The 21817-nt window shown below is 39.4% G+C and overlaps 2 protein-coding genes across 3 annotated transcripts in view; both read right to left on the minus strand.

The window, feature by feature from the left end:
• The window catches only part of LOC107586253 (activator of 90 kDa heat shock protein ATPase homolog 1-like), a 4675-nt gene extending 3055 nt beyond the window's left edge, over positions 1–1620 (minus strand). Inside the window, exon 1 of the mRNA XM_016273526.1 lies at positions 1189–1620. Coding sequence (XP_016129012.1) covers positions 1189–1430 — 242 coding nt within the window. The 5' untranslated portion in view covers positions 1431–1620. The remainder of the gene's footprint in view (positions 1–1188) is intronic.
• Positions 1621–2781: 1161 nt separating this feature from the next.
• LOC107583913 (SERTA domain-containing protein 2-like) lies at positions 2782–21416 on the minus strand. Of its 2 annotated transcripts, XR_001609083.1 has the most exons (3): positions 20850–21416; positions 3451–5179; positions 2782–3070 (listed from the first exon to the last, which is right to left on the minus strand). XR_001609083.1 is itself a non-coding variant. In XM_016270267.1 (2 exons), exons 1-2 carry the CDS (start codon positions 20999–21001, stop codon positions 4474–4476), a joined length of 858 nt encoding a protein of 285 aa, XP_016125753.1. In that variant the 5' UTR covers positions 21002–21416; the 3' UTR covers positions 2782–4473. The 2 variants fall into 2 exon arrangements, 1 of the variants encoding a protein (XP_016125753.1); XM_016270267.1 differs by having other exon boundaries at positions 2782–5179.
• Between the last annotated feature and the right edge of the window lie 401 nt (positions 21417–21817).

Consider the following 21817-nt stretch of genomic DNA (forward strand, 5'->3'; position numbering starts at 1 on the left):
GAAAAAAATATATATATATATATATACACACACACACACACACACACACACACACACACACACACACATTTGACAGTACATAGTGCAAACGATTAATCGCGAATAATCACATCCAAAATAAAAGTTTTTGTTTACATAATACATGTGTGTGTACTGAGTATATTTATTATGTATATATAAATACGCACACATACAGCATATATTTTGAATATATTTACATGTATATATTTATATTCATATAAATTATATCACATATAAATATATTTAATATATAAACGTAACATTTTTTCTTAAAAATATACATACATGTGTGTGTATTTATATAAAGTACACACTCATATATTATGTAAACAAATTTTTTTATTTTGGATGCTATTAATCCCGATGTAGTGACAGCACTAATATACACACACACACACACATACATACATACATACATACATACATATATATATATATATATATATATATATATATATATATATATATATAAAATAGTTATCTATATTAACACTCTCTCTCACATGTGTGTGCATTTGAGAGAGCAAGAGATAATATATATAAACTATAATATAGATAATTATATAATATAAATTACTTATTCAGATAAGTAACATTTTACACATTTCAAATGGGACAGTTCAAAAGTCATACTCAGTTTGCTTTTCATCAGAACACCCTGAGTCTAATTCTGTCTCACATTCATGTACTTCCAAAAATAGACTGTGCCAACCCCTCACATTCAACTACTGGACATTCCAGAGGCTTCTGCAAACACTGCAAAAACTAACTAATGGCTGTAAGAATCAGATGTAGGCAGTATTTGTAAAATATAAAACAGTTTTTACGTTTTCTGTGAGATGATATGCCATTCTCGATTCAAACATTTCTAAATCTGTTTTTATATGGCGTTTGCCCGCACATTGAGACAGAATATTAAATAGTTTAAAATGATCAAGTTAAAGTATATAATGGTCATAATGCTGATATCTGTAATCAGTAACATAATCTATATACTTTTCCCCCACACATTTATGCATTTTAACCCAATTAACATCTAGATGAATAAATATGAAGTTGTAAAATAGAATTTCATCTATCAAGAGACACTTCATACAGCTATTTTAACAAAAGGGCGAAAAAAACGTGTGGTTTACACGCTGTTGCCGACATGCACGTGTTACATACCAGTGCCAGTTATTGACATTTGTCGCATCTGCTCTTTCTTCCACAATCCAGCGCGGGTCTCCCTCTCCCCATTTGGCCATGACAGAATTTAGGTGATTTAAAGGAATTGAGATGTTCCGATAAACTGCGGATGCCGGATAGTACCGTAGGGATTGACAGATGTAAATTCGTGAATTACACAATAAACGTATGCAGAAGGAGCCCAGCTGATTTGCTGCGTCGATGGTAGCATAAATATTCATGAGCTTATACAGGACCAGTGAAGGACCGAACGAGTATGCCTATATAAGACGCACAAAACAAATCTCTTAAGGAAATCCGAAGGAGGCAGGGAGGAATAGTCAAGGAGCAGTCGAGAGGTTAGTTGTCCGCTTAACTAGCCGGCAGCTGTCCTCCTAGACCTTTATTAAGCCCCCATAGAAAGTCCCAGAACCGGAACTGGGTGAAGAAGCTTCCTTTAGAAACCAGAAACTTGCGGACCTTCTTGGCCAGAGATCCTCATTACCTAATTAAAAAAGGAAGAAGAAGAAACCCTCCTTAAACCTCAACTTTCGACTGTATACCAGCCATAAATCTCATTTCTCAACTGGACTGAGCTCCCTTTTTGAAAAACAAGAGCGCTTAATTGTTTTGAATGTGCATATCTTAAATGTGCATTTAATCTTAGTGTATTTATATCTTAAAAGTATAGGCTATATGATAAACAACTCTACTTCAACTGTACTACACGTGTACTTTATTATACTTATAATTGAGTACTTGGTCATAATTTTAATTATAGTGTTTTTTGATATTGCACATTACAGTTAATATATTTTAAATGTTGGCCTACTAAATTGTAGCTTCATTACAAATCCGTAATGACAAAATATATTCAAATACAGTGGTGTGAAAAAGTGTTGGCCCCCTTCCTGATTTCTTATTTTGTTGCATGTTTGTCACACTTTAATGTTTCAGATCATCAAACAAATTCAAATATTAGTCAAAGATAACACAAGTGAACACAACATGCAGTTTTTAAGTGAAGGTTTTTATTATTAAGGGTAAACAAAATCCAAAACTACATGGCCCTGTGTGAAGAAGTGTTTGCCCCCTAAACCTAATAACTGGTTGGGCCACCCTTAGCAGTAACAACTGCAATCAAGCGTTTGCGATAACTTGCAATGAGTCTGTTACAGCGCTGTGGAGGAATTTTGGTCCACTCATCTATGCAGAATTGTTGTAATTCGCCACATTGGAGGGTTTGAGCATGAACCACCTTTTTAAGGTCATGCCACAGCATTTCAATAGGATTCAGGTCAGGACTTTGACTAGGCCACTCCAAATAAAGGATTCAATAGAAATGAGATGACTAGACGTAGTCTGCTTTTTTATAAATAGCCATTCATATTTAGCAACATTACACAAGCTTACCATTGTAATGAAGAGCTACCAATGGTTTTATATATGATTACTTTGGTTTAATACAAATACGACAGTTAAACTTGTTACTATGCACAATGGTACATTTTCCTAGGGGAATGAAACACAGAAACCATATCCATATTACCCAACTTCAAAATTAATCTGTTTTATTTTTTATTTTTCGAAGCCACTAATGATTAAAGTGAGCCATCCAGAGGCAAAGGAAGACATTCCACCATGAGCTAACAGACCAAATTGAACCGCTTCCACTTGTTATTCTTTTCCACATAAAGCAGACAGAGAACAAAACTCCTCCCTTAAACTAAAATGATTGGTCAGGAGGAGATCATAGCTCCTTGGGGCCTCACTAGGGGCGGGGCTTGGTGTGAGCACACACACATACCAGCTGTTGTCAAACTCTCAATGTAGCGTTCACCACTAGCACGGCTCTCCACGTGACGGGAGCTGTTTGCTTTAACTCTAATCTGGCTCTCTGGTTCTTCCCCTCCCCCTGTTTCTGCCCAGTCTTAATGGAGACAGCAGCTTGTGGCTCTTTCGCATTCGATTGCAGCAACTTAATGTTCAGTGTATGTTAATACAGGTCAAAAACCAAGGGCCTTGCTCTGGTCTACCACTGCACACGTTTGAGTAGTAACTAATAACTAAGTTGTGGTGGAAATGGCTCGTGATGAAGGGAAAAAGCAAACAAGTGAGACATCAGTTCTGCTCCACACGAGTAAGCTTGGACATTCAGAAATGGTCCTCGAGACATCACGAGAGGCATCCACAGACATCCACGATCAGCTTTTTGCAGTGTAGATCACAATGAAGAACAGCAAAGAGGAGATGTGGACCCACATTCGGGTAATGGCTTCTTTAGAGGACAGAGGATCATGCTAAATGCTCAAAAAGTGGCAAACAACCCACTTAAGGAGCGCAAACTCAAGCAAGTCTATGTGCGGGTCCACAGTGTGCAGTTCATCATCGGCAGTCTTCATTCTCCGTTGTAGGCACTATGTTCATACGAGGGATTTGACGGTGGCTGTGTCTGACAATCATGTACATGAAAAGTAGAAATAGCATTAAATTCCAAGTGATTAGAAAATATAGATCACTTTTTACACAAGCAACAGCTCGTTCTGAAACCAGAAACGTTTCGAAAAGAAGGTGTTGAATAGAAAGATCGAGACAAAAGCTTTTCTTCTACAGCTATAGCTTTGGACTGAGTCCTAACATTTGAGGAGAGGCCTTCCTGTGAACAGAGAGCCATATATAAAACAATCAGCAGTTTTGAAAGTTATTGGAGAGAAACCGTTCAAATACAGTTGTAACAACGACAGTCTTTGTATAGAGAAAGAGGTCTTGGTATCTTGAGAGGTAGTGTGAGTGCTGCATGTGCATGACATGATCTGATTATCATAATTACTGACAGTAAATGTAATGCTTCAGAATACAGTGGAGATCATACATGTCTTTTAGCTCATCAAAAGCTATGGAGCGTTCATCATGATCCACTTTTCTTCAATCTCCTCCTTGTTTTAAATACAACTGAGTCACTATCCAATATAAATAAGTGTCAATGGTAATACTTTGTATTTGTTTCCAAAGTCCCTGCATATTCATATCTTGGTTTGCTTAAATCTGAAGGATGGCAGCGTAAGCTTGACCATCTGAAAATTTTTTAAAATGTGCATTTATCCTACAGTGAGAGTGTGTCAGGCAGTTTCCTTTTATCATATATAAATATATCAGTCCTTTGCATAAAAATAGATCAAATGTTTTTTTTTGTTTGTTTTTTTTAAAGAAAACACATTGTATTATTCATTTCCCATAGAAAACATTGGGATGGCTGAATGAGGACACTGTGGTGCGAGCCTTGGTTCAGGAGCGCACCAGGATCTCCATGATGTGGTCCAGGTCGTTGATGTCTGAGAGACAGAGCTGTAGGCTGCTGTTGGATGTGCAGCAGGAAACGGTCTTGAGGCCATCGTCCACCCCGCTGCTTCTCTGCGCAGGAAACGCCAGGACCGAAATGTCAGAGTCGTCGTACATCGACGTGTCGATGTCTTCAAAGATGTCATCCAACGGCAAGTCTGTCAAGTAGCTGGTGGAATTAGTAATCTCAAAAGAGCTGAAAAGCGAATCCGACGATCTTGTGTCGTCCTCACCAGCAAGGGATGGCAAAAGTGTCTTGTTTTCAGTGCCGCACAACTGGACCTCCTCATCCTCAGCCGTCATGAGGGGGAATGAAGGGGACAGTGCTCCGGTTAGGGGTGGAGGACAGTATAAGGGCACAGGTGGCAGGTCGGGGAAGTGGCGTGGGGTGGAGGCGAGAGGGAGCGAGGGGCCGAGAGGGGCTGGTGGCAAACATGTTTCCCCCTCCTGTCTCATCTCCTGCTGAATCTGGCGGAGGGTGTTGGCCAACAGGACCGAACGGTGCAGGCTAGGTTCAGCTCGCCGTTGGCAGCTTTGTAGCTTGTCTAGACACAAGTCCAGCACCAGCTGCCTCTGCTGAGGATATGGCAAGTCCTGGGCAGGGTCCTCACATGTGCTCAGCTTACGTTTCACCCCCCGGCCCAACATGTACCTTGAGATGAGAACAGAAAGGGAAGTTCAGAAAAACAGAACAGGAATGTTTCTTTCGCTGAACTACCTTGCAGTGAAATTAAATATGATATTACTTGCAATTCAAGCTTTTTAAGCTTCATCCAATAACATATTTTGCAAGAACACATCAGAGGGATGTAATGCACCACCAACAATAATGTTTTTTTTCCAAGTAAGTCCCACTGCACAAGCCTCTCTAGATTGCCGAGCTCATCTCCGAATAAATCAACAATCAAACTTATTTCATAAGTTTTTAAAAAAAAAAAATATTTTCAAGAAAGGTTTCAATTTAGTGACTTAAGTGGTGTAAGCGAAGTAAATAGTAATATTTAAAATAAACATTTTCCTTTCACACTGAATAGATCTTAGTCAGGGTAGCACCATATTTAATTTTTTACAGGAATGATAAAAAGGGTTTGAAAAAAAGAATTGAAGTGTGTTCAATGGATTATGATGTTGTTTAACAACATGCCAGTTGTTTAGCTGACAAAACGTCTTTGCAAAAAACCTTCAGTAGACAAAACTCCACTTTTTTTTTTTGTAAAATGCTTTTGATCTACATGGTGCATGCCACTGTGAAGAATTTAAGTCTATCCCTCACAGCCTTATTTTCACACATACAAATTCAATATTGTGTATTCTAGGGTTGGGCGATGTCTACAAAACTGGCATCGGACGATGTCTACAGTGAAACATCGCGATGGACGATGACATCGGCGGGGGTGGGCCCGAAGTGTGAATCCTTATCAGGGAAAACACGATTCCTAATACCGTGTCTACACCGGACGCGAGTGGCGTGGCGCGACAAAATACTATAGAACCACCGATCTATAATTGAGATTTATTATATATAGAACTCATTATAATCAGTGATGCGGTCTACACTGAATGCGACAAATCCCTGACAGTAACCTGCTGCCGTGTTCCATTTAGAAAAAAAGAATTGAAGTGTGTTCAATGGATTATGATGTTGTTTAACAACATGCCAGTTGTTTAGCTGACAAAACGTCTTTGCAAAAAACCTTCAGTAGACAAAACTCCACTTTTTTTTTTGTAAAATGCTTTTGATCTACATGGTGCATGCCACTGTGAAGAATTTAAGTCTATCCCTCACAGCCTTATTTTCACACATACAAATTCAATATTGTGTATTCTAGGGTTGGGCGATGTCTACAAAACTGGCATCGGACGATGTCTACAGTGAAACATCGCGATGGACGATGACATCGGCGGGGGTGGGCCCGAAGTGTGAATCCTTATCAGGGAAAACACGATTCCTAATACCGTGTCTACACCGGACGCGAGTGGCGTGGCGCGACAAAATACTATAGAACCACCGATCTATAATTGAGATTTATTATATATAGAACTCATTATAATCAGTGATGCGGTCTACACTGAATGCGACAAATCCCTGACAGTAACCTGCTGCCGTGTTCCATTTATGACGTCCTGACACAAATTTCAAATGATTTTCAATGGTCGCTTTGTCGCGTCCAGAGTAGACAGACTTTAGCTGATGCGGCACAACACAACAACTGTCGCGTCCGGTGTAGACACGGTGTAACGGTTGCCTGCTACATCCTACAGTACATAAAATTTCGCTTACCACATAAACAGAGTAAGGAAAGATGACTGAGGACGATGGCAAATGATTTGCAGATCCTCGGTACCACTGACAAACATATAGTCTTGTAAAATGTGTGGCAAGTACTGCCGCTCCATAGTATAAACAGAGTACGTGCGATCGCGAATCTCGAAAGTGAAAGTGAAACTAAAAGCGATCGTGCATTCAAAAGCACAATGCCAGTTTCAATGCCAGGTATAATAAAAAAGTTAATCCCTGATGCCGAAATATATATGTAGTATAATTACCCAATTATATAACTGCGAGGAAAAATATTGAAATATATATTTTCCTCCCATTTCATATATATTCCTTTTAGGGGAACTCATTATTTTCTTTCTGAACACGGCATTGGGATGAGAGGGATGAGAGGGAATGTGGGGGGGGAAATCACGATACCGGCTCAACATCGTGATGTTTATCAGCCATCGGCGATGGACCACGAATTTAACCACCCGTAACTCCCGAACCCCGGGGGCTATCCACGCGGGGATGGTCTCATTCGAAAGAGGGCCTCCAAACGTACACTCGATTCGCGTTCAAAAGGGTTCCTCGAGCTGAAGGGATCCCCCGAATTTGGTGCAGAATAGCCACGCCGTTATGGAGATATGGCCGTTCAAAGTTCCAATGGTTTTCCATTGACTTGAGCTTTAAAGCGTTTCATCCAGGTTACCAGTAGCAAACAATGGAGCGCGCTCTGCTGGACAAACTAAGTAATTACACCATTTCAAGCATTTTATCTGCATTATAGGTTCTGTAAAAAAAAAAAATTTCATATCGGCGGCATATTCGCCGATACCGATATATCGGCGGCAGGCTCATATCAGCCGATAATATCGGTAAAAATCCACCCACTCATTGTTTTATAATCCCAATAAATCATAAACAGTCTCTCCACACTAGCAGTTCCACATTTCTCACTACTATGATGTCATACTTGGGGAAAGTCCCGCCCATTTGTGACGCCCTCTGCCCTATTAGCATATACACAGCCCTGAGTGAGAAGCAGTGGTCTGCCATTACCGTTTTCTTGCTGTAGCTGCTGGAGATACAATGTCAGTGCCAAAGAGCCATTAAAAGTGTCGTGTGTTGGGATGCACCAACGAACATAAGAGTCTCCATAGACCGTTGAGGAAATGGTTAAATTTCATTTTCGAAGGAAATATCCCAGAAAAATCCTATACGTTAGTGCTAACATTTTACGCCGGACTGCCTCACAAACGAGGGTCAGTTCAGTGCTTGAGTTGTGCAAACATCCAGACTCCAGACAAAGTAAGCATCATGAGTCATATTTTGTTTGCCAAAAGAGCTTCTTGGCTCTCTGTAAGGCTAATGTTGCTAAAGCTACCATTGTCTCTGCCTGTTTTCACTAATGCTGCCTTCACGTGCTACCAGAATGATCGTAAATAGGAAGAAATGTGGTAGTTAAAAATTGCATTTGAAAGCAATGTGAGGTCAGTAACACGGCCACCACCAGTTAAACCGTAACATCGGTATGCCCACAAGCATGAGCTCTTGAAGCTCCGCACTCTTCTGAAAAGGGAGGCAGGAGCACCAGCTCATTTTCATTTAAAGGGGACAAACACAAAAACAGCACGTTTTGGCTCATACCCTAAAAGTGGCAAGCTATACAAATTATTTGTGGTGTATTTTGAGATAAAACTTCACATACACACTCTGGGGACATCAGAGAACAATTTAAAATATTGTATCAATGCATTCTATGGCACCTTTAAAGTGACAGCGGGCTATATTCCTGCTGCCGACTGTGTGCTTAATATTAATCAAACAACAAAAGACAAAGACAAATTCACTCACTGCTCTTCACAGAAGGTCTTTTGTAGCTTTAATAAAAAACAAAAGAAGTTTAATTCTTACAGTGAAGACTATGCAGTTTTATTTTACATTTGACCATTCCATTTCCATAGTAGGCTGTTAACTGAATACTTTAGACTTGCATTAAAAAAATTTTTGTGGATACATGGCCCACTAATAATCGTGTTAAATAATTGTGATTACAATATTGACCAAAATAATCGTGATTATGATTTTTGTCATAATCGAGCAGCCCTAGGCTAAATACAATTTTTAATATGTTTTTGAAAAGTCTCAGCATCTCATTTTACAACTAACCTTGCTTGGTCATAAAAAAGGTTGAATTATCTGATATTATAAGACGGTGTTAATACTTGACATGTTTCTGCATGTTGGTTGGATCACATGAGATTGCATCCATGTTCTACTGACTCCTGCAAAGTTCACTGTGTGGTCTGCTCCAGTTATTAACTTTGCAGGGAATAAACCAATGGCGAATTTAACAGCATCATGACCATCGTCTGTGCACACAGAGACTATTGCTGAACTCTGTTCTTGAGAAACACTTCGCCTTTAAATTTGACTGTTATCTGATACATGACTGATAACGTGAAGCTTTAACCTGACACAGCTCTTTCTTCTCCTCCTCCCAAAGCGGGACTTCCTGAGAGGTGGATGCATTAGCTCAAGCTCCTCCTGGCTGCGACTGCATTACACTTGAGAATAAGCTCATGCTTCGTTAACGCTCCCTTCTCACAGTGGAGGAGGATACGCAGCATAGGAGTGCAATGCTTACTGCTGCAGCTTCTATCCCGTGAGCGATTCTTACAAGCAAAGACCTCCTTCAAGATACACTTTTAAATTCCAAAAAGGTTTTTCTGCAGCAATGCCATTGAAGGACCTTTCAGTGAACAGTTCTTAAAAGAACCAGTTTTTCTTAGTATGAAGAACAATTTTAATAATCTAGAGAACCTTTTCCACTATAAAACCTTTTGTGCAATGGAAAGGTTCTTTATGGAACTATGGACCTGTCATATCTAAACTATAAAGGAAGTAGCCATTTTTGAGCAATGAAAAATAGTTTTCTAAAGCAGTGGTTCTCAAACTGGGGTACTCCGACGGAGGTGATGGAGAGGGGTATGCAAGCAAAATTCTGAGTTTTGGCATTCATTTAATTCTACCCCAACTCAAAGTAACATTAAAACCGAACATGTCTTTCTGACAAGCAAAATGCCACTTCTAATGTAAAAACAGGAAAATGGGAGTGCCGTAAACGGTCAAATACATGATATCCAATCAGCTTACCTCATCTTTTGCGTTCAAAACCAACAGCATCCACACAAGCAGCGTGCATGTGATTGGAAGCCCGCTGAATATGTTGCTTTAGCAAATCACGCTGCTGCACGAGCAAGAACGCAAATTTCCCTGAATATCCAAACGATGGCAAATGTGACATTAAATTTTAGAACAGTTCAACAAAAAAGGTAATATTAAGTGAACATTTTACATTAAAATGTAGCTTACATTTTAAACAGAATATGGTCATGTTTGTTATATTTTGCAACGAAATAATAATAGTTCCAATGAAATCCGTATCATCTGGTGTACGTCTCCAAGCAAGTGGTGTTTAGTTAGTAGGGCTGCACGATATATCTTTTCAGTATCAATATCGCGACGTGCGCATCCGCAATAGTCACATCGCAGGATGTGCAATGTTTAGTATAGGCTACTGATCGTTATATTTATACTGATTGTTTTCTTTGCTCACACACAGACACTGTCTCTACACCAGACGAGACAGCTGTACAGAGTAGACAGCATCACTGATTATAATGGTCGTTCATTGTAGGCATGGGACGATAACCGGTTTCAAGGTATACCGCGGTTTGGAAAAGTCACGGTTTCAAAACCACTCAAATTTCCCGTTATACCGTTCTTGCGGTATGCGCAGTTTTTTACGTGTCATCAAAGACGGAAAGTGCAGGACTCCCTCAGTTGTGTGCAGCGAAGATCGTAGCGAGTCACACGACCCCTCCCCGTCTGGTTGGTGCGAGCGGCGTCACCTGTGTGTGGGATGGCCGAAGGAAATTAATCCCTGGAACTTTTTCCCCCGTCGAAAAAGACGAAGTCTGTCGTATGGGAATTTTTCGGGTAACATAGACTAACCATGTTCCGTACAGATGATGTTTTAGCGCCGATCGCTAAATAAATACTTCCAGGTCGAACATAAACTATATATCTGTGTCATCTTCGGTTTTCTCCCTCTTTCACCCCCGATCAAGACAGAGACCCACCCGCCGTTTGTTTCAGTGTTGAAATAAATACTACTTGGCTTGCTACCGAGGCAGATAACATGGCTAATTAACTAGCTAACGTCAACTAGTTTCCTCCCTCGCGTTACTTCACAGAGTGAGGAATAGCAGTCTACAGTACGTACTGTAGCCTACTTTTCTGCGATTTAGTACAATTAAATGTAGCTGGCATCACATCTATACTTTTAAGCCTCCTGCCATTGTTTACATCTGTTCAAAATCACACATGAAAAAAACAACAACAAAAAACAACTTTGCCACTGTTTGATTGTTGTACAGAGAGACCGCGCGTGAGTGTGTGAGACACTCGCGCTCTCTCTTTCCTTATGTGTGTATGTGCACACATCGTCGTACCTCACCGCTCTAAACCATAGCTACAAACTTAATCCGGGAAAGGTGAACATTCCTGCATCATAACTTGGACTGAAAGATGAATGTGTAGAAAGCGAGCATGTCTCCAAAAGCCTTGTTGAGCTGCAGGTTTATGCATGCAGTTTTTATTAATTTTTTTATTTTATTTTTTACACAAATTATGTTTTGATTATATTTTTGATTATTGAGCTGCAGGTTTAGACTCACTTAAGTGACTGCATTTTTTTTCATTTATAAGGATTTTTTTTTTTACAGAAAATAATTTATGTTCTGATATTGTTGAGCTGCAGGTTTAGGCTCACTTAATGTGTGATTATTCACTTAAGTGACTGCATTTAATTAAGAAGAATTTAATTATTTATTCTAATTATTTAGCCTGACATGTTTACTGTTCCAAAATGTTCTATATGTTTCTTAAAAATAATATTGTGTTCAGTGGAAAAAAAAGTTGTTTTTTTACCCAGACATTTAAAAATAACATTTTAGAGCTGTAATCGTAATACAGTGAAACCGTGATATTTTTATATAAGGTTATCATACTGTCAGAATCTCATACCTGCCCATGCCTAGTTCATTGTATTTTGTCACGTCGTGTCTTGCCGCTCGCGTCCGGTGTAGACACGGTGAGAGCCATGCAGATGCACGTGAAAACTGAATTCTGTTCACTTCTGCGATTTGTGCTTGAAATACTGTGCTCTACAAGTATCCTTGTAAACACAGTTGCTTATGGCTTAGGTGAAGAGAAACAATTGAGAAAGAAAATGGATGTGTAACAATATATTTGTTCACAGCAGTTTAATGTTCCTGAGGCTTTCGGTGTTATGAATGTTAAATCAAACAACAAAAAGAAAAATCACTTTTGTAGCTTTAACACAGATTTATTCGATTTAATTTATACAGTGAAGACTATGCTGTAATTTTTACATTTGATTATTCAAAGCTACTATTCCGAGCCACAAATTTTGTTTGGGCCATACATTTATGCACAAACAAAAGCGAAATGTGGCTTTGTGGGTGCATGATTTGAATCCCGACCATAACTGCTCTTTCAGATAGCCGCCTCGGATCTGGAGAGCTGGAGTTTGAGTGGAAAGGGCTGTAAATGTGAGAGACTGTCTATCCACCTCTGCGCTCTCTGTGGTGTAGGCGCCCCCCTTCCAACATCCATCGCTCTGAACGAAGGGCAGACATCCCCCGCAGGTCTGGTCACTGACTGCTCTTCTCTACTGCAGGGTGCACAGGAAGCTGCAGGAGCCAAGAAGAGCCTCTCGTGTTCAGAAGTGAGATGGATGCATTAGATTTCATAGTCTCAATCCCAACATGTAGAAAAATGTGCAGTGTGTTAAATCTTAGTTTCAGCCTTTCAGGCAATAGATACAACCAGTCATGAACCTAACTAAAGCATGAAGGGAAGAATATCTTTAATTATTAATCTTTAAGAACAACTAACACCATTTGCATCAAAACAAGTTTGATTTAACACTTTTAATGCCTGAATGTGTGCGCGTGCATGCATGGGCTGCAGCGCTCAAGTGTGTCACGCCGGGGCTAGCGGTTATATAACCATGCACGCTGGCAGAGCACTCAGGGCTCTACGCTTACTTTTCTTTTTAGGAGCGCTTGTGCTCCTAATTTAAAAAAATTAGGAGCACGGTCAAAAATTCAGGAGCACCTTCTAATCAGTAATCAAAAATTCTGATAAAAAATTAACCTTCCCATTTTTAGGTGATATAAAGTGATTTACAGGGAATTTAGTTTTTACCTTTGTAATGGCATTTTTCTAACTTTATTAAAAGTATGTCATCTTTTGTCAAATTCAAAAAAATATTTATAAGCTTTTTAACATCTCTAATTAAAACAACAGAATAAAAACAAGTAGAATAAGAAGTAGAATAAGAATAAGTTACCAATCAAATGAAACCAGTATTTAAGAAATAAATTTGTGCTACAGAGTTGGCACAGAAGAACACACAAGTGGCTTGTAGGTGTATTTTCAGACGTTTAATGAGGCTCAAGTGCAATTAAATTTATAAATTCATGTTGAGGTTAATGTTTTAAATATAAAATTTAGAATATAGAAATATTAAATGATTTAAATAACAGAAAAGATACTTTAAAAATTAAACTAAAACTGCCAGCATGTGGCGGCAAGTCACTGATTTTATCACTGAATCATTCATTCAATTGATTCATTCGAACCACTGATTCATTCAGGAACGAAGCAAGTGACTGTCTTTATGAATGGGTAATCATGAATCACTGACTCACTAGATTCGTTTAAAAATGCAGTTCATTCATAAACTAAACACCGCTGTGTTTGAATGGAGATGCGCAAAGGACAAGATAAGGCAATTATGTTGTTGTCAGACAATATAAGTCACTTAATATTAAAGGGGTCCTATTATGCTCTTTTACAAAGTCTTGATTTTGTTTTGGGGGTGTACTAGAACATGCTCTCATGCTTGGTGGTTCGAAAAACGCATTATTTTTCACATAATTTACATTATTAAAATACCTTTCTCCCCAGCCTGCCACAAACGGCTCGATTAGTTCTGGCTTTGATGAAGAGCCGCCTTCCGAAAAACAAAATGTGTTGTGATTGGTTAGCTGTCCCAATGCGTTGTGATTGGCCCTTGCTCCGTCTTTCAACAAAAGCTTTTGGCGAATCCGGCACTACTCACTCGTGTTATGGAAGCTGTCCTCAGTAAAATGTGCAGCACACAATAGCAAATTGGGGTTATAATGCTCAGGAACAGAGTTAAAAAATAAATTGCAACCACTGTTTCCTGACATCATCCGCTTTCGGAAGCCCAAACAAAGACGTTTGGGCACGGAGGTGAAAGAAAAAACAAAACAAAAAAAATAAAATAAAATAAAGGCGTTTCAGGCTGTCGCACAGTGGACGAGAAGCGCAGCGTCGCGCCACGTCTTTAAAATTCAAATACATTATTTTCTATGAGTGTAGGCACACCGGCGGTGCCGTTCGGCATCTGTCCGCGGCGCCCAGCTACGTCGTGTTATACTTGTAAGAATTGTTCTAGACCAGCGGTTCTTAATTCCAGTCCTCGCGTACCCCCGCTCTGCATGTTTTGCACGTCTCTCTTTCCACTTCGCAGGGCACTTACAGTCAAATATAACAAATGTATGAAGCAATAAGAGAAACATACAAAATGTGCAGAGCGGGGGTACGCGAGCACTGGAATTGAGAACCGCTGTTCTAGACATGCCGAAAATTTTACGCTACAGCACAGCAGCTCTTCTTCTTGGTTTTCTCTGATGCAGTCATTCAACCAAGCGTTCTAACCACGACCTTGCCCCTCCCCACCCCCCAACCATTTGAATTTCAGTAGGTGGGAATTATTTGTAATGATATTCTAATGAGCCGCTTTGTGATATCACAAAGCCCGGAAAACAAACGCTGTAGTCCAAACGAGCCGTTCGTTGTAGTTCTTGAAAAGGGATTTTTAAAAAACGAAATACCTCCCTTTGGAGAGGACTTTGAGATTTGTAACTTTCTAGATCTTTTTAATGTCCAAACATACACACTACACACTGACTAAAATTAAAAAAGTGAAAAAGCATAATAGGACCCCTTTAACTTGCTTAATGAACTGTTGTATTAAATCAATATCACATTTGCAAACTCCCTTAATAATCATTACAATCTGTCACTCATCTTAGTTCATCGCGATCTCACAAAACTCCATTATAATCCACGAAGCTCCCTACACTGCACAATGAATCTCTTATTTATACCGTCAACACTTTATTTGTTATAATGAGAAGATACGTCTGTGATACATTACTCAACGCTGCAGAAACACGCAAGTACGTTAGAACCTTTGAAGCTCCCTCAGCGCAAACACAAATATGCTGATCGGGTCAGTCACACAGGTGCTCCTAAATATTATTTCATAGTCGACTCACACGCAGTAGTTTTCAGCCGCAAATGCGACTGAAATGGTCGCACTACAGCCCTGGCACTCTGGGCTCATTCCTGCTCAGCCCTATAGGTGCCGTTCCCACAAAGAAGTCACAAGGCTTCAAAAGGGACATTTTGTATTCTTGCAGATTTCACAGCTGAATTCCGGCAGGAGCAAACGTATGCTTGGAAGATGCTTGGGTCTTCAGCCTGTCTCTGTCAGCAACAGAAAGCTATAAATGGAATGCGAGTGAGCAAACCACCCCGACTACGGAAACAAAATATAATCAAGAAGAATATGGCGTGGAAGAGTTCATATTACATATGACTTATTATGCTTGAGACATCAAACAAGTGTTAAAGCTTGAGAAAACGTCATAGACTGATTTGTACATTCAAATGTGCATTATAAAGCTTTTTTTTTTTTTTTTTTTTTTTTTTTTTTAAAGAAGGCAAGCTGAAGAACTTCAAATTTGACTTGGTCACTATAAAGTCTCGCAGCTTTAAAGCAGCAAGGCATGATTTAAATTGGGCCCCTCTGGTTAGACTAGCCTCTATGGTCTGTTTGCCATGGCAACAGCGGTGGATGAGAGGCTGGGCGCTTGAGTGGCACAGAGTCTGCAGCTCAAAGACAATAAGCACAACTACGGAGACGACCATCAAAGTGGGAGAACACAATGGGATCCATAGAAGAGGCAGCATTGCAGTAGAGTATGCTGCGCTGCATCACTTCAGGTCTGCACATATACTAGTGGTCGACCATTATATTGCCAAGGCCGATATATTGGCATTTTTAAAATATCGGCATTAGCCGATAAGTTTTCCTGTTTGGCCGATGCGTTCGAAACGGGACATTTATTTTGACGGCACTGAGAGTGGCAGCGCCTGAGCACACAGTGCTCACATTCTCCCTCTTGTTCGCTGTCATCGTTAACAGTTCTGTCTAATACGGACAGAAATCTGTCTATTAATCAGATAGAACGGTTAAACAAAGGAATTAAAATGTATACAAAAAGTATTATAACGATTGGTTTTATATTATTAGTAATAGAAAGGCAAACATAATACTTTCTTGTTTGCATGTGTGCATGTGTATCCTGCGTGACGGTCGATCCGTGTGAATTGAATGCTGACAGGAGGAGAGTTCAACTTCACTGAAGACGCGTGATTGACAAACTTTAAACTCGTGATTTCAAATTATGCTGTGCTTTATCCATTTGCTCACTGCCATATTAATGTCATTTTCACTGTGTGCTGTATGTAAAATGAGTGTTACCTTAGCTTTATTTTAAAAAATATGATTCCCAATGCACACAAACATCCCAGAATACTGAGTGCCCTGTTGGTTACAGTGTTTACTTCCTTTTTTATTTTATTTTTTATTAAATATTTATTTACTTGTGAAAAAATACTTTGTCATCTTAAGTATAAGTATGTTTATTTAACACATTTATTTTTTAATCCATTTTCAAATTATTTTAAAATTTCTTAAATATTAATTACAATAAATAAAATTATATCGGCTTTATATCGGCCACCCTGCTTTCCAAGATAATCGGCATCGGCTGTCAAAAAAACAATATCAACCACTAACATACACATGATGGTACTTCAGTTTGTTTTTTACCTGGTGACTCAGAAGTGAGGCCGACCATGGAAAGTCCCACTACGGCAATACAACGATACCAAATTTTTATATGCAAAACAGATTATCTTAACGTGTCCAATAACCAATGTGTAGAACTTTCACATGGTCATCATATCACATATAGGTCGCACAGTAATGTGTAAAAACAATCGTCAGGCCGTTGGCGCCCCCTGCAGGCCTTTGTTGTAATGCGTAATGTACATTAGCTCTATGGTTTATAATACATTATGCATTTTAACAATTTTGTTCAATAAAACCATATATTTCTTGCTTTCGATACTTTATTTGAACTAATTATTATTGCCTCATTGCTATTATACATGTATTTTAAGTAATTTTAAAGGCTATTGTTCACTTACAGTGGGGCAAAAAAGTATTTAGTCAGCCACCAATTGTGCAAGTTCTCCCACTTAAAAATATGAGAGAGGCCTGTAATTTTCATCATAGGTATACCTCAACTATGAGAGACAAAATGAGAAAAAAAAATCCAGAAAATCACATTGTAGGATTTTTAAAGAATTTATTTGCAAATTATGGTGGAAAATAAGTATTTGGTCAATAACAAAATTTCATCTCAATACTTTGTTATATACCCTTTGTTGGCAATGACAGAGGTCAAACGTTTTCTGTAAGTCTTCACAAGGTTTTCACACACTGTTGCTGGTATTTTGGCCCATTCCTCCATGCAGATCTCCTCTAGAGCAGTAATGTTTTGAGGCTGTCGCTGGGCAACACGGATTTTCAACTCCCTCCAAAGATTTTGTATGGGGTTGAGATCTGGAGACTGGCTAGGCCACTCCAGGACCTTGAAATTGTTTAATTAAAAAAAAAATTTCTTTTTAAGTGTCTCACACGGCTCCGGGGGGTGAACAAAGACCTCCTTTAGCGAATGCGTTTTTGTAAGAAAAATATAAATTTTCAAAATAATAACTTTAATCTAGCTTGCACCAGCAGTTGTACACAGAAGCAGCTCCGGGCGGATGACGTATGAGTTCAGCTTTGCTCATGTGCCGGTGAGTCTCGTGAAAACCAACGTTTGTTTACAGGATCAAAGGAAGCAAAGTTTCCTTTAGCAAAGGAAAACCAGTCTCCACTTGACTTATATCGAAATCATCTGACATTCTTCTTTACAAATCCTCGTTTTGTACTTCTAATTCTTGACCGTTGTTTTGTTTTGATCTCTCCGCTGCGTTTCCGCGTGTGTCACTTCTGAGCGGCGCATGCGCAAAGCTGACCTCATACGTCATCCGCTCGGAGCTGCTTCCGTTTACATCAGTGAGCGCAAGCTAGATTCAAGTGATTATTGCATGGGCACTTTTTATTTAACTTCTTTTGGACTGAAGCAATGCAACACCAGCTGACTGCAATGATAGAGCTTGAAAGATCAAAGACAATTTTTTATATAACTCCGACTGGATTCGTCTGAAAGAAGAAAGTCATATACGCCTAGGATGCCTCGGGGGTGAGTAAAACGCAGCCTAACTTTTGGGTGAACTAACCCTTTAAGCATTGCTACCTTGACAATGCAGCCTGTTCATTATCATAATAAAAAAGTCAGTCAAACATATGGGGAAAAAAACTATGTAGTAAAAAACTATGTAGTAAAATCTGTTCCGTTAAGAGTTATCACAGTACCGTCATGATGTTATGCAAAACATTTTGTTTTACGTGGATATTGGAACGCGAGTGAAGTACATAAATAATAATTTGCCATTCAAATACATCGCAAATACGGAAACCTTACATTTTGAATGAGAATGAGAGACCCGACGTTGGTTTCAGTTTAGTTTTAGCCTAAATTAATTCATTTTGTTTTTTTCGTTTATATTGCTATAGCTTCTTATATTTTTAATTCTTGTTTTTATCTAAATACTGTTAATTGAAAGGATTTGTTGTGGAGTGAGGGGAACTAAAATAGCCTATGTTTATAACATTTGTAAACATTTCGCATTGGCATTAGGCCTATTTCTGAATTAAATAAAAAATGCGACTTAGGCATGACTTATGTCCCCCAGCCTAGCTCCACACAAAGAGATACATCAGTTTCACTAAAGGTAGAGAGATAAGGACTTCATTTCCATCCCTGTGTGGTTAGTACATAAAAAAATAAATGAATAGAAAACCACAAAGTGACAGACAGCACTGAAATGATCTTTAGTCACACACTGTCCTCAGTGTTAAGAGTAAACAAAGATAAGAGTTGCTTGAACTCTTAGGCCGGCTTAAGCTACGATACTTCCTGCACGAGAGCAAACTGAACTGACGTGGTTGAGTCATTTTTCCATCTTTTTCTCTTCCGGTTTCCCTCCTACTGCCCCAAAGGAGGCAGTCACGATAAAGAGTACAACAGGAAAGAGTCTTTTAAAAAAGCAGGAAAGAGAGAGGGTGCACATAAGCTAGAGCAAGCAGGAGCGTCAAGAAAGGTTAGTCTGCGAGAGAAAATAGGAGAGAACGAGAGATTGAGTTGAGGAGTGTAAGAAAGAGTAGAGGGGATTGACTGTGAGTAGGAGGGAGGGAGTAGGTGGCAAATGCCATTGACAAGCTGACTAAGTCTTGAATAATGAACCACTGGGAAGACAGGCCGGATGTCTTAGTTTGGGCAGCTTTGTAACTAGGCGGCTCCAACAGTCTGACGAAGTGACTCAGGGTGTTAGTCACGCTGAGAGACGTGAACACACGCTCATATGAAGCCTGCTTGTCTTATCAGTGGTGTAAGTCTTTGAGTCAGTGGTGAAACCTCAGTCTAGTATAAGATTCAGATGGATTTTATTCATTTAATCTGAATACTTGCCTACTAAGAAATAATTAGCAAGTAATACATGACTGAGGCGCAAGTTGTTGACAACCCTGCTTTACATTCGATTACGCACTTCTAATAACGGACTCAGACTCATTTTCTTGAATGGCTTCTAATAAGCCATTCAAGAAAAAAAAATGCAAAAAACAACTGTTAACCTTTATGCAAGAAGTTAACTGACTGTTTGACAGCCATGAGAGAGCAGAACCTAGTTTAGGCACTACTGACTTTCTGCTTACTGTAGAAACCGACAGCTATCATCTGCAGAAGTCAAATGCATATTACAAACCTGTACATTTCTTTAAAAACGTGATTCTTGTTATGGTTCAAGTGAATTATCCAAAAAATACCCAGAAGTGACCATACTACACTTAAACTCACTATGTAATATAAATATCACAACAACCAAATACATTTTGTAGCATTTTTAAACTCCACAGCTGCTTTCAATAAAAACTATGGCTTTCGCTTTCCGAAAGGCAGCTGAAACTGAAACTGCAGTAACTTTAAATCACTCCTCGAGTTTTTCGCGTATAAAGACACATACTATGAAACACATACTCATAAAGCTTCATGTAAAATTACACATTCATTCGAATTCTGAAACTTTAGTAAAACTGAAACCTGCATTCATGCACTCTTGGCTTTCACTAATGATTTATGATATGATATAACACTTTATTTAGACATGTTTGCGAAAACACGACTGAAATATCGTAACGACATACTATTTTATTCTTTAATAACAGGTTTGCTAGAAAACCGTCAAGTCACATATTTCGAGTGAACGTTAGTCGGGTCCAAACATCATTTTGGCGAAATCGACAACGTTACGCAACCGAGACCACGTACGACGTACAGAAGAAAACGCGAGGTACCAAGGTTTCTGTGTTTATAGGCTCACACACAATGATCCAGATATAAAAACTAGCATACATTCTTTCTGCTAGGACTGCTCCAGTTGTAAATAAACTAGTGTGGACGGAGTAACAGCTGCACAAGCTCAAGTATCGTCAACATAAACTCTAGTTGTTACGTAAAACGGGACAGTGTTAATATATAAAACAATTTCCAAAAACAGAATGATGCCTAAAAGGTCTTCAACCGGGCTCAAATGACATCCAGAAAACAGTTTGTGACAAAGTCGTTAACGTTACCTTGACGAGGAAAGGGCACCATCTCCTCCGGAGGGCTCAACTTCCTTCTTCCCAACAGCGGACTCCACATCCAGTAGACACATAGAGGCAATGGGAATTCCTTTTTTTCGTTTCATGGACGCCTCGAACGCTGTGATGTCCCTTTGACCCATACCATTATGTTTGGCTCAACCAGTTGCTTCGTTGTTTAGCGTTTATTACAGCCAACTACTCTCGCAGACATGCGCGCGCACCGCTAGCCTCCGCGGCTAAGCTCACAGGGATGCGCAATGAATTAGCCCGTTAGCTAGTTCGTACTTGGTTAAGTGCTGCCTCTGTCTATATGGAACTACGAAATTAATTTACCCAAGATCCTCGAATGACCGCTACATTCTCTTGGCTGATAAAAATAAGATGTACGGCTGTTTAAATCGGTCGCCGAACTTCGCGTTGAGCTTCTGGTCCAAATTCTGAACATTATTTTGCGCAAAACTACGCGACCGATCGCGTCTCTACACAGGCACGAGAAAAGAACTCTAGCTACACTGTAGAATCAACGGGAAAAGAACTGAGCTGCTGAACGGTCGTCAGGTGGGAAGGCTGTGATTGGTCGAACGCGATCTCAGACCCGCCTAGTAACTGCCCCTGATTGGTGGAACGCGTCTTCTGCCCCTCCTCTCTAGTCTATCACATTCGTCCCCCTAACATGCCCACAGACCGAAAACGTGACCGTTAGAACACCGGCTACCGGACTACGGCACAAACTGCGTTGTAAATGGCACGTTTGTGGCTTTCCATTTACTTTTTGCCAAGCATCCCGTGTCTATTTTAAGAAACCTTAACAAGTATTTGAATACTACAGACGCTAACAGTTAGATTTACAGTAGAATTTCTCTAAACGATGCTGTGCCAAGCTGATTTTTAGTGGAGTCTGATATAGTAGGTAATAAAACCTCACAATTATGTAGCTTGTATAATACAATATTTTC

The sequence above is a fragment of the Sinocyclocheilus grahami genome, unplaced genomic scaffold (genome assembly GCF_001515645.1).
Source record: "Sinocyclocheilus grahami isolate Dianchi unplaced genomic scaffold, SAMN03320097.WGS_v1.1 scaffold5.1, whole genome shotgun sequence".
Taxonomy (NCBI): Eukaryota; Metazoa; Chordata; class Actinopteri; order Cypriniformes; family Cyprinidae; genus Sinocyclocheilus; species Sinocyclocheilus grahami.

What these genes read in the sequence shown, in the direction of transcription:
- LOC107583913 (XM_016270267.1), bottom strand. Translation starts at nt 21,001, where the DNA reads ATGGGTCAAAGGGACATCACAGCGTTCGAGGCGTCCATGAAACGAAAA. An exon ending in GGTGCCCTTTCCTCGTCAAG is followed by an intron (nt 5,180 to 20,849) that starts GTAACGTTAACG and finishes TCTCATCTCAAG; the next exon opens with GTACATGTTGGGCCGGGGGG.